The sequence below is a fragment of the Medicago truncatula genome, chromosome 6 (assembly GCF_003473485.1).
Source record: "Medicago truncatula cultivar Jemalong A17 chromosome 6, MtrunA17r5.0-ANR, whole genome shotgun sequence".
Classification (NCBI taxonomy): domain Eukaryota; kingdom Viridiplantae; phylum Streptophyta; class Magnoliopsida; order Fabales; family Fabaceae; genus Medicago; species Medicago truncatula.
In genome coordinates, this window is record NC_053047.1 from 8334784 (window position 1) to 8352798 (window position 18015).

The 18015-nt window shown below is 31.3% G+C and overlaps 1 protein-coding gene across 1 annotated transcript; it reads right to left on the bottom strand.

The window, feature by feature from the left end:
• Positions 1-11345: 11345 nt before the first annotated feature.
• LOC11416011 (cytochrome c1-2, heme protein, mitochondrial) lies at positions 11346-16957 on the bottom strand. Its single transcript, XM_003618765.4, has 8 exons — positions 16808-16957; positions 15149-15216; positions 13176-13390; positions 12542-12821; positions 12393-12464; positions 11907-12023; positions 11750-11815; positions 11346-11667 (listed from the first exon to the last, which is right to left on the bottom strand). Exons 2-8 carry the CDS (start codon positions 15203-15205, stop codon positions 11551-11553), a joined length of 924 nt encoding a protein of 307 aa, XP_003618813.1. The 5' UTR covers positions 15206-15216; positions 16808-16957; the 3' UTR covers positions 11346-11550.
• Between the last annotated feature and the right edge of the window lie 1058 nt (positions 16958-18015).

Below are 18015 nucleotides of genomic sequence, written 5' to 3' on the forward strand. Positions count from 1 at the left end.
CATTATAACATTTTATGAATCATATCGAATAACAGATTGTTTACATTCACATCCCACTTTGTTTAGCCTATCATTATGTATAGTCTCCTTCAAAATTTAGCTATTATATAACATGTTATGTTCTCCTTGATATTCCATTTTTTTATGCTTCAAATTGTCTAACCAATACATGTCAAAACTACCTCAAATAAGAATCTACAATATTTTCTACGGTAGACACTACTCCAGCTTTGTCTCTAATGAAAGGATTACTCATCTTATTCTTCAATTAGCATACTTAACTCAACAAGTTCAATTCATCATTTCAAGCAAGCAATTATCATTATCAAAGGAAGGCACATACTTATGTTCAACACCTAGCCTTCCCTATAGTTGCAAAATGTAAAAGATTCAAATAATATCAAAACCAATATATCAAGACTGGCTAAAAATAATTATGCTCTTTTAGCATGATCAGATGTAGCTTATCTTTTCAACGCGTAACTGTCCAATTCATACTACTATACATTGAGTATCCAACCTGATTTCCAATAATTCATACTAACATAGGACTTGCAAGTTCTGCACATACAGAAGCCAAGTGGCAAACAAACAAAGACAAGTAGTGCAATAATTATAATCAATATCATAGGTTTTGATTAATAATATAGCTAATTTTAACGTTAAACACAATGTCAACAGGGATGGTATGGTCGTGACAAGCCAACTCATGCAACTGCGGTTTGACCATGTTGCATGGTTGAATCTGTCATGATACCCCATTTAGGATTCTATAGGCATCAAGACATTGACTAAGGTCTAAATTGCTTTGTATCTGAGATTGTATATTGATTTGTGTTATTAAAGTGTCAATTGAAATTCGCTATGGTCAATCCAAATCCAGGAAAAAACAATCCGGGAAAGCCTTAATGGAAATATTGAGAGCTCGCAAATTTAAAATGGGATAATAATTTGTGAGCTCGCACTGTTTCCATAATGTTCTGACGGATTCTTCATTAAAATCTGGACGAAATATATAGCGAAAACATATGATTGCCACTATAATAACATCAATTTTGAACATCATTCTACATAAATTCTTACCTTCATAACTTATAGCATGAGTGATTGTTAGGAGTCCCGAAATAAGTAGATAAAAGTGTTCAATGTGCTACTTAAGCCATGAGACTCTCCCCAACTAACATTGATATAATTAACTTTAAAAGGAATATTATGTTTCAAGCAAGGGATAGGAAAGTAAACATGGTGCTCAAAATGTAAGTGCAGATCAAAGTTGTATGAAATTTACATTATGCATAGTTAATATGAAAAACCAAAACCACATTTATAAAGTAATAATGATAATTAGAAATGAGAATATAAAAGATATGGTTCAGGATTAGAAATGAGAATATAAAAGAAGATGGTGAATTTGTTTGAAGATTTGATTTCCCTTTCTCTCACACTTTGCTCTGTGATTTTTTCTATGATTGATTTTGTAGTCCTATTTATACTAAAACTATTAGGTTGAGGTGTTTGTGGGATGAGGAGGAAATCAAATGAGAAATGCCGTGTGGCTGTAGAGAAGAGCACATAAAGGGAAAAAGAAAAAAAGTAAATGAGAAAGATTAAATTGGATGATGCTCATCATGGAAAATAAATAACCGTTTGGTGTCTACATCCAAATCACGGTATGATATCAAAGGCATAGAATGACAGAACGCATACACTTGAGTATAATCTTGGTTACCACGACGAATCCTGCTCTCGATAAAAAGTAGTAAAATTTATTAACTTAATTAGTATTAATATTCATATAGAAATTATACAAAATTCAGTTTGAAACTTTGAATATGCAATGGTGGCATAGAGCAGTAAAAGCAAAATACAGATTCCTGGCCAAGAAAAAGGCCTTAAAAGAAAGAGGAAATACTTCTATTGATTAATTTAGAACAATTCCTTTTAGAAAATAACATTCTAGTAAAAACTTAGGATTCTTTTAAGATAAAACATTGCATGATAAATATTATTGATCACTTTAACACATATCAGAGAAAAATTAAACCATGAAAGAAAGAAGCAGCAGATGAACTGAGAGATAAAAAAATCAGTTATTTATGATTCATTATAACAAAATTGTACATGAGAAGAGCTTATATACAATTCAATAATGCCAGCTCATACTTCACTGTCACAACTAACTACATGTAAGCTATCGAGAAGGTGACGTGCACTGATATCTAAGTAACTTGTGCGTCAAGTTTTGTTATTTCTTCATCTTTGATCTATTTACTGTTGTTACCCCCTCACAAGCTGGAGGTTGGTAGATGTCTTCCATCCCAAGCTTGACAATGCAATCGTGAAATTGTCTTGGTTTTGCTGCTTGGTGAAAACATCAGCTGTTTGATTCTGTTAACGAATGGGAAGCGAATGCATGACTCCGGTCAAACTTTGGAAATGATATCTTTGAACCCAGAAATATGAAAATACAGGGAAATCTCAGCTCAAACTCAGTAAAGAATGATCAATAAATTAAAAATATAGGGAAAATTCATGTCAAACTCAAGAAGCATGATCATATATATGAACAAAGGATGCCCTCGTGAGACCATTGATAGCTGATGCTGTTGTTGCAAAACACAAAAACCCTGAGACACCAGCTCCAATTAATGCAGGGGCTCTTACGGATCTGCTGCTCGTGGAACCAGTACCATCATTCTTCGTGATAATCGATGACATAGATGAATTGGATTCTGCAGGATAACCGTTGGAGCTATAAATAGCAAATAACCATTGATAGCTCCCATCTGTGAGCTATTATTAGATGATGCTTAATGCTTATCATGGAAAATGAATAACCGTTTGGTGCCTACTGTCCTATTTGGCATGTAGTAGCTCCATTCTGAAACAGTTATTTGTTCTTGATTGTAAAACTCTCTACAACTTTTTAATAAATTTATTGATCTTTTTTAAAATATATTTCAGTTAATGATATAACTAACTTATTTTTAATATGAAAAGTCAAAAAAAAAAAGAATTTACAATGTGATTGTTAGAGAATGATTGTTACATGGAGTAAAGTTACTCTTTTGATTAGTGGAATGAATTAAGAGTTGCTTTTTCATCCAGAGTAAGTCAATTTAAACAACATTTTGTGTTTTTCTTCCTTTTTCTTCCTTCATATTGATGTTTATTTTGTTCGAGATTATTATTGCGTTCTTTTGGTTTTGGTTACCATCAATTTTGCTCAACACATAAGTATTGGTGTGACTCTGTTCGAATTCACAACAAGAATGATTAAGTGGATGGATAACAACAAATAATACAGACTAAAGGTTGAGGAGAAGATGATCAAAACTAAGATAAAAGAAGACCCTAAGAGGTTGCATTGAGAAAAATTAATCAAATGGAACATATATATTTCAATTAAAATGGAGAAACGAAGAATATTGCAAACATTACTCAAGTTCAACGCTAGCCTTCTTATAGTTGCAAAATGCAAAAGATTCAAATAATATCAAAACCAATATCAAGATTGAATAAAGGTAATTATACTCTCTTAGTATAATCAAATGTGGCAAGTTCTGCATATGCACAAGACAAGAGGAAAACAAACAAACAAAGACAAGTAGTGCAATAAATAAAATCAATATCATAGATTTTGGCTATTGGTCTTTGAAAAATGATCTTCGACTATTTTTTCGACAAATAATTTGTCAAAAACTACGAGTTCAACAGACAAAAGTTTGATTGACTGTCGCTCACATAGGTTAGATTAATTCAAAGTTAAAAACATGACCAAGATTTAACTATCTCTTTGAATATATCAAACTCTTGTTAATTGAACCTCTAATTTTTTGAGAAAGAATTTAGATTCCATAAACAAGCCTCCACTATTTTGTTTCTTCGAATAATAGTGCACTATCATCCTTCTGCGTTATTACAAGATATTACTTCAAAAAAAAGATATACCATATGGTGAAAAGGTTTTTGAAAGCTTCTAAGCCAACAAACTTTCCCTTACATAACAAGATTATGTCATATGCATAAAGGGTGTGAGAGTAATACATTCCAACTGATAATACCATCCGATAATACCATCCTTGATCTTTTTCGTCAGGTACAATCTTGTTTTGTTTCATTTCAATCAAGCTTGTTACGTTGGATTTAACCCTAAGCATAAGCCGATGTAAGATAGCTGATTTCAAACCTTGCCTATTCCTCCGATATTCCAAGATATTATTTTCATAATAACGAAGAATTAGGATTTCGAAGAACCGCTCTTCACATCATAAAAAGTTCTCATGTACATTAAAACAAAAAGTCTAATATTTAGACATATTATAATTAAAATGAAAATCTAGTTAGAATAACGCAAATGTGGAGAAACAACTTCAGCAAACGAGATGAAAGAAACTAGTGTCTACAAAAATCAGGATACTACAAACGAGATGCAAAAACAAACTTAAAAAAAAAAAAAAAAACACTTAGGAAAACAAAAATAAAATTCAACACAAACACATAGAGATGCGATGTGGAAGAGAGAAAAAGAAAAGTTGTCTTTTTCTCTTTTGTCTTTTGAGTTAGTGTGAGAAAACAACAGGTGAGAAACAGGTCACTAAGGAGCAATATATTAATAATATATTATAAACTATGGACCAAAATGATATATAAAAATAATTAAGTGACCAAATTTCCAAATTAAGCCTTCAATTAAATTAATTGTATTAATATTTACTTTTTAAAAATGTTAGTGCTTAAGGTGTCGTCTATCTGTATGCTTTTCTACTGTGTTTAATTGTATATATTATGATCAAATATTGTTGGTTAATAGGATCAAAATAAATTATTTCAATGAAATCTAAATAATTAATGATTTAAATAATATAAAAAGGATAAAAATGAAAATATAACAAGTTAAATAAAGTATAATTAAAAAATGAAAAAGTAAGTCTTAAATCCATTATCTATTTTGTAACCGTGCTCATTCGATGGCCGATTGCCATAAAACAAAGAATTGACTTAATACAAAAGACCTCATCGCCTATTATATTCCCACAACCTATAGTTTTCTCACACTAACGCTGACACACAAAAGAAAAACACAATCATTGTTCTCTCATCTTTATCACATATCAATGTGTGTTCATCTTCGTAGAGAAATTAAGCAAGAACACACAGTGATGTGGATAAAAAAGATGAAGAAAACAAGAGTTGTGTTTTTTTTCTCCTCTGATGTCTTTGAGTTGCTATGAAAAAACTGGAGGATTTTTTTTCCAAGAAATGAGAATGTCCTAGGTGGTGATGCTTCCATCTTATTTTGTTTTATGGAAGATGGTTATCGAGTGAAAATGGTCAATGGGAGCAATATATAATAATAATAAATATTTTTGATAAAATTATTATAAAAATAAATAGAGTTGTGTTATTTGAACATTCATATATGTGACAACCAAAATTTTAGAAAGGAAATAAGGTAGTGACACAAAAACCAAAGCAATAGAGAGAGAAAGTAAAAAGAAAATGTGAGTATGAGAGAAAGTTGTCACAAAAGTTGTAAAAAATGGTTGTTCAAATATCATTTCTCAAATAAATATAACTTTATATTTGTTTTTTGAAAAAGTCAAACTAGTCTATCAAAATTGACACATAGGAGAATTGAATGAGAGACATTGAGATGTGCACACTCCAAGGTCTCAAATTTCTTTATATATTATATAAAAAAATAAAGTCATTGATATATATATATATATATATATATATGGAGTTTGATTATAATATGGAGTAACATAATATGGAGTTTGATTATAGAAAGGTAGATGATGAATTTGTTTGAAGAGGTGGAAGTTTTCTCCATCTCTAATTATTTTCTCTCTACATGTTTCCTCTCAATCTATATGCTACTGTGTGATTTTGGTATAATAAAACTATGGTCATATTTATACTTAATTTTAGGTTAAATTTTATCTGAGATGAGGAAGAAGCCAAATGAGAAGTGGCTTAAGGTGGCATAGGCTTTTGCTGTTTGTTGTGATTTTTGCAGAGTAGAAAGAGCACAATAATGGAAAAAGAGAAAAAGTGAATGAGGAAGATTAAATTGGATGATTTTGAAAATGGAAATAAATAAATAACCGTTTGGTTGTGCATTGTCCTCTTTTTTTCTTTCCTTTTTCCTTTGGCATGTGGTACTATTTTAACTAACACAAACGTACCTGGTCAAGAAAGAACATTACCATTTATCATTGAACTTGTGTTTGGTGATACATTTATAAAAATTGATTTTAATCGAATTGATTCTGTAAAATTGATTCTTAGTAAAATTGAGTTAAAGTTAATTCGGTTTATGTTAAGATACATCATTGTAAAAATGAGTTGAACAATAGGTTTAGGTATAAAAAAGTCCAATTTTTAATTTCAATTTTTTTTTAATTATGGAGACAAAATCAATTATACTACCTCCGGTCCTATTTATAAGAGAAATTTAGGTCAACAAAAGTGAATGTATTTGGATTGAATTTTTAACTAGATACATCAACTTTTGTTGACCCAAAATTCTCTTATAAATAGGACCGGAGGGAGTATTTTTTTTTGAGTTACAAAAGTGCAAACAGACATTAAATTTTGTGTCTTGATTTATGTTTCACCTAGAAACGACAACTTAATGTGAAAATGACATGCAAAGAAAATTATGAATCATGTTGGTGATAAGACTAAGATCTGGAGGAAAGGCTCCTCCATTAGCAAATCTAGCTGCTGACTCATTTACATACGGCTGAGGAAAGCGATCATTGAGTTTACCGGGGAGTGTAAACATCTTACCCTCGTTATTAGGACCGTCAACCACCACAATCTCAGACATTGCATTTACGTCATCTTCTGTCTTAGTAAACACGACGGTATGATATCAAAGACATTGAATTTACCTCCTCTTCTGTCTAGGGAAATGCATCCAAATCACGGTATGGTATCAAAGACATAGAATGACAGAACACATACACTTGAGTATAATCTTGATAAACACGACGAAAACTGCTCGTTAAAAAGTAGTAAAATTTATTAACTTAATCATTATTAATATTAATATAGAAAATTATACGGAATTCAGTTTGAAACTTTGAATATTTGATGGTGACATAGAGCAGTAAGAGCAAAATACAAATTCATCGTGTGATGAATCCTGGATTATGGCCTAGAAAATGGCCTTAGAAGAAAGAGGAAATACTTCTATTGAGCAATTCCTTTCAGAAAATCATATTCTAGAAAAAAAATCAGGATTCTTTTAAGATAAAACATGCACGATAAATATTATTGATCACTTTGTAACACATATCAGAGAAAAATTAAACTATGAAAGAAAGAAGCAGAAGAAGAAGAAGATGAACTCAAAGATGAAAAATCAGTTATGATTCATTGTAACAAAATTGTACATGAGATGAGCTTATATACCCTTAACTGTTATAACTAACTACATGTATGCTAAATGAAACTGAAATTACAAATGTAATTAAGCTATCTAGAAGGTGACGTGCACTGCAAGCTAAGTAACTTGTTTGTGTGCCAACCGATAATGTTAGCAGAGGATGACTACCACGAAACACAGGATGCCCTCGCGAGGCCATTGATAGCTTGGAGAAAAACCCAATTAATACAAGGGCTCTTGAGGATCTGCTGCTCGTGGAACCAGCACCGTCATTCTTCATGATAATCGATGACATAGATGAAGGATTCTGCATGAAGCATATCAGTAATAGAAGATTTAGCATGATTTAGAGTCAGAGAGTTGTCACTAATAACATTGTGCACATGGAGGAGTCTATGGTATATGTATGTGACTCCTAGAGAGAAGAAATGATAAATTGGATGAAATAGAGAACAATATTGCTCATAGATGCAATATAAAAAAGCTAAAATGCATAGCAATAACAACTTCCAGATAAACCAAACCAATGATATCCTATGAAGCATGAATACGGACACAGACACAACACGGATATTGACACGTCGACTCTATTAATAATTTAAAAAAAAATCATATAATCCAGTGTAATTATATGTGTCAGTGTCAAATACAACACATGTCCGACATGGAAACACGTCTAGTCCAAAGAATGTCTATGGTTCATAGATGTTATCCTTTCCCTCAAATTTGTACTATAACAAAATCATTTTTTTACGAATACCTAAATATTACAAAAGAACAAAGTTATCAAAAAGAGAGGAGTTAATACTTACAGTTTACAGGAGAATGAGATTGGAGTTTCCTCCTCAATGACTGCTGAATAAAAATCAACTATAGATAAGTACCTGAATAAGTCACCAAATCCAACAAAGTATCAATATAGGAGTAACATGAGTGAAATTGCATAATTCATAACCATACATCGTCGTCAATAAATAGCATATCATTTACATCCAACACAGTAACTATTTGAAGATATAATTGTAATAGATAAAAAGGAATTGCGAAATTAATTTAATTCAGTCACATCAGAAGCATGATGAGATTGTGAATTTTCAGTTCCAACTATTTTATACTCCATCCGTTTCAAATCACAATTTTACAATATGCACTATTCACATGGCGTGACCATATTTTTTAACTAATATATAAATACAAATGTTAACATGTAAGATGTTATTTGATTTGTTAATATTTTCAAAATATTAAATTTTTATAATTTTTTATTATATATAATTAAATATATTAATAATCAAAGTTGTATATTGACATGTATGCAATGGTTGATTGGAACATATATTTTGAAATGACGGAGTAACACACTTGGACAAAAAAAAAAAACTATGCTCTTATGGTGTCAATTGAAGTTTGCTACATAAATATGATAGATCCACCTTCCAACAAAACAGCAAATAGAATGAGCCTTAATGGGAATATCGAGAGCTAGTAAATTTAAAATGTTATGATAATCTGCAAGCTCCCATTACCCCCAGAAGAGAACAATCCTTTTTGTGTTTGTGAGGGATGTGAATTGACATATGGAGAAAAAATTAGGGTTGTCTATCGTAATAACATCAATTCCAAACATCATTTTTAACAAATTCTAATCCACATCATCTTCAAATTTTTAATCGGTCATAACCGTGACCGCTTTTATCCGGGTCTGTCCAACACATCTTTGAGACTTGAGACAAATTTAAAAACAAGGCTATGCACACAAATATATCTTGAAAACTAAACCATAAAACAAGTATTGCAGAAATTTAGCCCGTGGCCTTTCATGAGATGATTTATCAAGAAAAATCATGTTAAATATTCCAAACATCATTTTACCAGAAACTCTTGCTTTAATTTGATAATTTTATAGCAAGATTTTTGTGGTGATATTATTGATTTCAAAACGAATATTAAAGTTTCAAGAAAGGCATAGGAAAGTTAACTTATTTTTAAGTTAGAACTATTTTTTAGTGAGAGAAACTATTTCTTCTCTCTAAGTTTTCTTCTTCTTTAACATATCGAGGAGGGGTGATTTTAGGTTTAATTTTTGACCTAGAATCACCCCTCTGCATATTTTTTTTCTCCTTTCTTTCAATCTAAATAAGTGATTTTCACAAACATCAAGTTTTTCTTTTGTGTTTTTTCGTGATTTCGTCGTCTTAGTGCAACGTTGTGTTTTTCGTCGTCTTGTGCGGCGTTGTTTGATTTCGCATCTTTTGTTGTGCGGTGTTTGTTTGGTTCGTATTGAAAGATCAGCTTCAGACAATCACAAATTCATTCAATGATTTGGGCGTCAACGTTGCAGATCCAGAAACATGAATATTCTGATGATTTAGATTTTATCATATTATTTGTAGGCATTTTGCCGTGGAATGTTATTAACTTGGGTGCTGTGAGTTTGTTTGCAGATTCACCTTTTACGTTTTTAGCGATATTGATCATGTTATTGTCTCTGATGTATTCTATCAATATGAATGAATGAATATCCTTTGTTTTTGTCAAAAAAAAGAAGAAAGAAAGGCATAGGAAAGTAAGCACAATGGTCAAAATCAATATAAAAATCCAAAACCATAATAAAGTAACAATGAGAATTAGGAATAAGAATATAAAATATAGAGTTCAAGATTAATAGTGGATTAAATTATAAATGAATATCTAAAAGATAGGGTTCAACATTTGATAAATTTGTCCAAATGTAAATCATATACATACGACCTAAACATAAGTAATGCAAAGGTACATAATGAAAAATATATATAATAAAAAGTAAAGAGTGGACTAAACCTAATTAATGCAATAAAAACAATCAATGAAAAGGAAGGAGAAAGTAGTGGCCAAATAACAGGGTTCAACATTGAACAAATTTTGGCTAGGCTATGGTGGGTAATGGTACTGGAAAAAAGAAACAATTTTTTGGAGTATGATTCAAGAAAAGAAGATGGTGAATTTGTTTGAAGATGTGATTTTCTCTATGCTTGATTTAAAAAATTAGGTTGAGATGTTTGTGAGATGAGGAGGAAATCAAATGAGAAATGGTGTGTGGCTGTAGAGAAGAGCACATAAAGGGAAAAGGAGAAAAAGTAATTGAGAAAGATTAAATTGGATGTTGCTCATCATGGAAATGTTTTTTTTATTTTTATTTTTTATTTTAAAAAAAAAACATTTATTTGTTTAATTGTAAAACTTTCTACAACTTTTTAATACATTTATTGATCTTTTTTAAAATGTAATTCACTTAATTATATAACTAACTTATTTTTTGATATAAAAAATCAAAAAGAAATTACAATGTAATTGGTACGAAATTTCCACAGAAGTTCGACCACTTATTTTCTTTATTTACATAAAATATGGCAAAATGTTCTTTGACATTTATTGTTTGATAATGATTGTTACATGGAGTATTGCATAGTGAAGAGATTAGTGATGATACAACTTAGTTATAGAGATAACTTGCTCCCCAAGTTATCTCTATAACTTACTGTATTAGTATGAATGTTAGAATACAGTAAGTGTATGATACTTGTAGTAGTCTTTCTTTCAGCTCTCCTGTATAAGATGTAACTATACTTCATTCACAATTAATGAGAATAATTTATTCATTTCTTTCCTTCATAATATGGAGGGTTAGAAAGAGACTAAATTGAAGATAATGTGATAACTTATGGAGTAAAATAGAAAGAAAAAAAAAATGAGGGTCTCAATAATGAAATGGCATGAGGGTCCTCAATGTTTTATTGTTATGAAAAATTTACACGAAATTAAATTTCAAAGGAGTCATTTACAATTTACTTTCAAAATGAAAACTTTGAAATGTAATAATTCTGATCGGTTACAGATAAATTATCTCTTAAACATTTTTTTTTTAGGGAATTATCTCTTAAACATCTAGAGTGATTCAAAACTTAAATGCAAAAAACATACAGCTCTTAGGATGAGAAAAATTGAAGTAACGTATATCAAATATAGGTAGCACCTTTATTTCTATACCTCGAACAAAAATAGGGCATGCTTTCCGGCTAGTCTCTCAACGAATTTTACGAGATGAGATTTGACATAGTTATTGGTAACAATTATCTTCTTTCCAAAAAATAATAAATGCAACTTGAAAGCAGTTAGTTGACAACATCAAGAACCAATTTGCGAGACTTAAGAACAGACCACCGAAGGCGACGATAATATGCAGCTTGAAGTAATGCCAATGAAAGTACAAATATCCATTTAAATCCCATCTGCAAGTCGTAGCAATGTGTAAGAAAATCAGATACATTTTTTCATTTGATCTGATAGAAGAAGAAAATAAAGGAAACAAACCAGTTTTCTCTCTTCCATCTCAGGTTCTGCTGCCCAAGACAAAAATGACACAACATCTTTCCCCATCTGCGACAACAAATAAAAGTATAAAAATGATGTTTATTATCAACTATGAAAAGATTTATTAAATTAAATCCTCTGCAGCACATGAAAGTACCTGAGCTTCGGTAGCAGGGGTACCATCTTCATATTCAACAGCACCGTCATTAAGCATTTTAGGCATGGCAATGGCTCCACCAGGAAAATAAGGATTATAGTGCAGTCCTTCTCTAATCTGCATTATAATTTAGAATATTACCATACACAAATATCTAATATTCAGCATTGTATTGTCACACTGGTTTAGGGGCACTACCTGTTACTGAACACCTAAAATTAAATAATGGCGTAAAGTCAATTTATGAATCATGTCGATAAACAGATCAATCGATTCAACATCCCGCTTAATAGTTTAGCCTATACTTATCCCCATCTCACCGTGCATGCATATTTTAATTTATCGGTGTACAAGAAAATTAGAAAAAGAAAAACTTCATTTGACACTTGTTGACCATGCTTTCAAAGCACCCCAAAATATAACAACATCTGCAAATAATTTAATAAGTAGAGAGTTTAGCTGTAAAATAATGTAAGGAGAATTTACCACAACACCAGCAGGGGGGTCACGATAACCGGTAAGAAGAGCAAACACGTAGTTCTGACCATTGTGACGAGCCTGAAAATACATGTTAAAGATATTTCTGGTATGCATAAAACAGAAAATCTTAGTTACTAGCAGACAGCCGACATTACTTTGGTGATGAGACTTAGATCTGGAGGATAGGCTCCTCCATTAGCAAATCTAGCAGCTGATTCATTTGAATATGGCTGAGGAAAGCGATCACTGAGTTTGCCGGGTCGTGTAAACATCTCACCCTCATCATTAGGGCCATCAACCACCTCAATCTCAGTAGCCATTGCCTTTACCTCCGCTTCTGTGTAAGCAACACCAACCAAATCACGGTATGATATCAAAGACATGGAATGGCAGGAAGCACAGACTTGCGTATAAACTTGATGACCACGACGAATCCTGCTCATAAAAAAATAGTCAAGAGCATAATACAGATTCACCGTGTTATGAATCCTGGCCAAGAAAAAGGCCCTAAAATAAAGAGGAACTACTTCTATTGCACAATTTAGGACAATTCCTTTCAGAAAATTACAGTCTAGAAAAAAGAAATCATGGTTCTTCTATGATAAAATGACATTTAGTAATATAAATGAAAGAAGTCCAATTAAAAATGTATCTATAACTAACAACTATTTGCAAATCACCTTAAAATGAAAAAGAGGCTAGTTTTAGTATATGTAGTGACTAGCTTGAGAAATGATATCGCTGAACCCAAAAACATGAAAATATAGGGAAAAACCAGCTCAAACTTACGAAGCATGATCGTATGAACTGAGGATTCCCTCGTGAGGCCATGGATAGCTTGGAGCAGCCAGGCCATGCTCAGCTTCATCAGCTGATGCTGTTGTTGCAAAACCCAAAAGACCTGAGACACCGGCTCCAATTAATGCTAGGGCTCTAAAGGATCTGTTGCTCGTAGAACCAGCACCATCAATCTTCGTGATTATCGATGACATAGATGAAGGATTCTGCAGGAAGCATATCAGAAGACATTAGCAACAGACATTTAGATTGTTCCAGGGAAGGAAAATTGTTATAAACTCAGAAATTTTATGAAATGAACATGTATGATTTCCACCATAACAGTCTTTATAATGGTCTTACCCTATATCAAACAATAACCCTAAGCCTGTAATAGAAGACAGTTCCCAATAATTGGACTTGGAGCCAAGTTCTCAAGAGTCCTATCAGGGAGTAATTAAAGCTATGATATGGGCAAACTAAACTTAGAATTCTTTCTACCCTAAATGACCGGGAGACTGAACATGATTTGGATTCAGAGAATTGCATTTATAATTTTTCATGGGATTTTAATTTGATCTATCGATAACGCAAGAAATTTTACAGTAGTGGTGAAACACGTAGGAAGCCACCACCTAAACTAAATATTTTCCATGCAAGAGATCAATCTTAATTGCTACAGTGATGATGCACTTTCTTATGATTTACCGCTAGTTTAAAAACTTTTGCAACAACATATGGATGAAATAAACTCCTAATATAATGAATTAACTAGTTTTTTAATAGTGAGTTGGAAAAATTAAAATTCAAAGGCGTCCTTGACATATAATTAGCAATAAGAAATTGCAAAAGTACAACAAGGTTTCTAGTAAAGCTACACCAAGCCAAACTTTGATGAAACATGGTAAAACATGTTCGAATGTAGCAAATAATGCTAAGGGGAATTCTAAACACGGCATGAAAAATTACAGCAGACTGTTCAGAAACTGCTCATTTTAAGAACACTATTATCATTGATCCATAAGGGCAAATATTCAATGAAGTTTCAACTGGAAGCTAACTGCCTAACACAATACTACCTCTTTTAAAAACACAGCATCGGTAGTGATCCCAGCATCATCAACCCATCATGAAGAAGTGATGATGTCTACAAAATAGAGTGTTTTGAACGATTTGAAATAGAGTCATGTCAAGTTCTTGTTTCAAACTCAAGTTAAATTTATGATCAGCTATTTCAATTTCAATGCTGCTATTGTGTTTGTTTCGTTTATTGTCAAAAGGAGTACATGCATTTCTCAAGTAAGTAATTGGAAATGAGAGGATAAGGACTAAGTGTTTCAGGACGAACTTTATATCCTAGGGAGCATCACCCCATGCTGTAAAACATAACTATTGATTGTAAAATTTTATTAACACTTATACATCCTGTTAACCTTATTTTTGTATGACATGTACTCTTATCAGTTTACAGATCAAGTTCAATAAAAGTACCACACTTTGCACTCTTAATGTATTTTGAATGCATAATAATGCTATAGGCTTATAGCAGTTTTGTCAAATGGCAGCCATGGTGGTATGGCATAATGGACTTTTGAACAAAGCACCATTTAATTTTGCAACAAGTTTCTTGTTTATTGTTCTGAACATGGCGTATTATGGGCTTGCCATCATGAACCCACATTTTTCATTAGTAACGTTGTGCCTGTGGAGGAGTCTATTCTATATGTGACTCCTAGAGAGAAGAAATGATATATTGGATGAAATAGAAAACATTATTGCTAGAAGATGCAATATAAATAATTAAAAAAAAAAAAGTAAAGTGCATAGCAAAAAAAACTTCCAGATAAGCATAAAATCATTGTTGCCGATACCTAACTCTTATTCTAAGGGTCTCCATTTTAATTCCAAAATTGGAAGGACCAAAAGCATAGTCCTAATATTCACAAAAGAATAAAATTATCACGAAGAGAGGATCTAGTGCTTACAGGAGAATGAGATTTGAGTTTCCTCCTCAATAACTGCTGAAAAACACCTCCAGCCATTTCAATCCACACTAGCAACCGGTCATATAAATAGAAACTATAGATAAGTAACTGAATAAACCAACAAGGTATCAATGATAAAATTCCATATATAAGCATAAAATCAATAGTAAGGACAACATTCGATTAAAAAAAAAATAGTAAGGACAGCGCCATCAAATAAGGGCAAATAGTTATAATAAAAAAATTATTGGCAGCTTCTGCGATAAAAAAAAATATGAAAATTGAACCCTTAAACGAAAATTGGCAGAAGAAATACTGGCATATTTCAAACTTCAGATTATGGTGAGATATATAGGCATGTAATCCAAGTATTGGTGTAATATATTGACAACAAGAATAAAGAAGAGACATACATGATACAAAAAAGGTTTGCACACAAAGACAGAGCTTATATTAGTTCTCTTTAGAACACATACCAACAAATAAAACTCCAAGACACATGTAAAATATGATATAAACATGATGCCAATTAATCAAGTTTCTGATAGTATCCTAACCAACTAAGAAATACTTTTATCTGTCCAAATAACAAGTGATATCATTAAAAATTTATAACGATAACAATAAAGGTTGGCCCAATTGGTAAGGATTCAACTCATATCCCACAAGAACCTGAGTTTGAATCTTATTGCCAATGTGAGGACCTCATTAGAGGGTGATATGTAAGTACATTTTTGAAAACTTTGAGCTTGAAGTTTTCTATGGCTCGGTCAAGATCCCAGGGAAGGTCCCAACTCATCTAAACATTTTTACTATAAAAAAACAAACTTCATAATGATTTCTATAACTCAAGGCCTATTATTATGCATCAAACTCACATTGTTACTTCATTACAATGATCCTATTATTATACTAGCTTCTATATTCTTCATGTAAACCATATTGAAATTCCAATAAGCTCCAATCTAATTTCAAAAATAATTCAGCTACTTTATCCCAAATTTTAAACATTTCCTCGCCCACCAAATTCGTCCCTGACTTTGTAGGGCGCTATCAAACAGGTCCCTGATATTATGAATATTTCAAAAAATGTCTGTCTCTATCAAATTTACTCATATTAGTCCTTCTGAGACTATGTTCGAACTAAATTGATAGTAAGTGGTTAAAACATAAGGACCAACTTGACAATTTAAAAGACTCAGAGACCTTTTCGAAATATTTACAATCTCATAGACCTATTTCAGAGCGTCCTACAAAGTTAGGGACTAATCACGTGCATGATTATAGGCGCAGCTCTTCGATAAATAACATTTATACATTCCTAACTAACACATTAACTATTTGAAGGTATAATCGTTATAGATAAATAAAATTAACTAATTTTAATTTCACATGATCACAAACACAAGATTATGAATTTTCAGTTTCAACAATGCTATAACACACAATACACAAAAATCAAAATGGTGACATAAGCAATGAAATGAATCAATCACATAACCTAAAAAATCAATGAATAATATAGTGCAAATCAATACATACAAAAAAAATCTCAGAATTCAAAAATTCAAAAAAAAAAAAAAAAACGCAGATCTGAATCACGGTGATAGGTAAAAATTGAATAAGAAAGACAAGTGAGATTAGGGGAAAGAGACTTACATAATGGAAGCAAATTGGGAATGAAGATTGGAAGGAAGAATGAAGAAAAGAAGCAGTGATGAAACAGAGAAGAAGAAGAACGATACAAACGATTCTTTCGCTGTTGTTTGCCACCAGAATTTCTATGGGCTTTTGGGCTTTATTCATGGGCTTTCTTGCCTAAACATTATAAGAGATTTGCTATTCTCCCATCTATTTTTGCTCATTCCTATCCTATATCACATTGAAAAAATACAACTGTGGAAGCTAACTCATGCTCGGTTATTTGATAGAAATAAGCAAAAACAGATAGAAGAAGAGCAATTACCACATTATAAAGGCCCGTGTTTTGACCAACACAATTTTTTTGAATATTCCATGAATTTAGTCTTACTAAAACTCGAGCTAAACTTTGCAAGACTTACTATCAAAAAGGTCAAGGATTAAGTGTGTCTTTGATTCTAACAAAAATTTATTTTATAAAATTGATTTTGATTAAAACTGAGTTGAAGCTAAAGTTATAATTTCTAGTTTCAAATTAGAATCAATTTTGGAAATAAAAACAATCATACTCCATATATACCATGACATATCAATTTATTTATTTTTGTAATAATGTCATATCAACTATACACTTCTAGAATTAATGTTTGACCCATCCAAAAATGGAACCAAGCAATAGCTTAGACATGTTACTTGATATAGACTTATTTCTAAGCCTAGTTAATACTTGTTTTTATATTTGACTGAAAAATCTTTTGACGTGTTAGTTTTTTTTTTTCTTTCCTTGTGTGTTAACCTTTGGTTTTAAGGAGAAGAGAATCTTAATAATTCAAGTTAAATACTGATTGGGAAGTGTTCCACCTAAAAATCAATTTTAAATTCTCCTAGACATTTCGTCATTTAGTGAAGCTCTTCACCAGAACATGTTAGCTCATTTAAATGTATGTTTCATATTAATATATTTAAATATATAATAAGATAGATATTTAAATAGACAAAAAAACTAATCAATCAATGAGATTAAGATTCTTAAAAAAAAATCAATGAGATTATGCTTCCTTTTTATATTTAACCCGATATTTCATAGAAAATGATTTTATCTGATATCATATATTAGTTCTAGCTTTTATTTTAAAATAGTTATAGTTTATAATAATAGACGTTAATATATAAGGGATGTTAAATAGTACACGATAAAGTGTTGATTATCTATTTGGGTGTGCCTT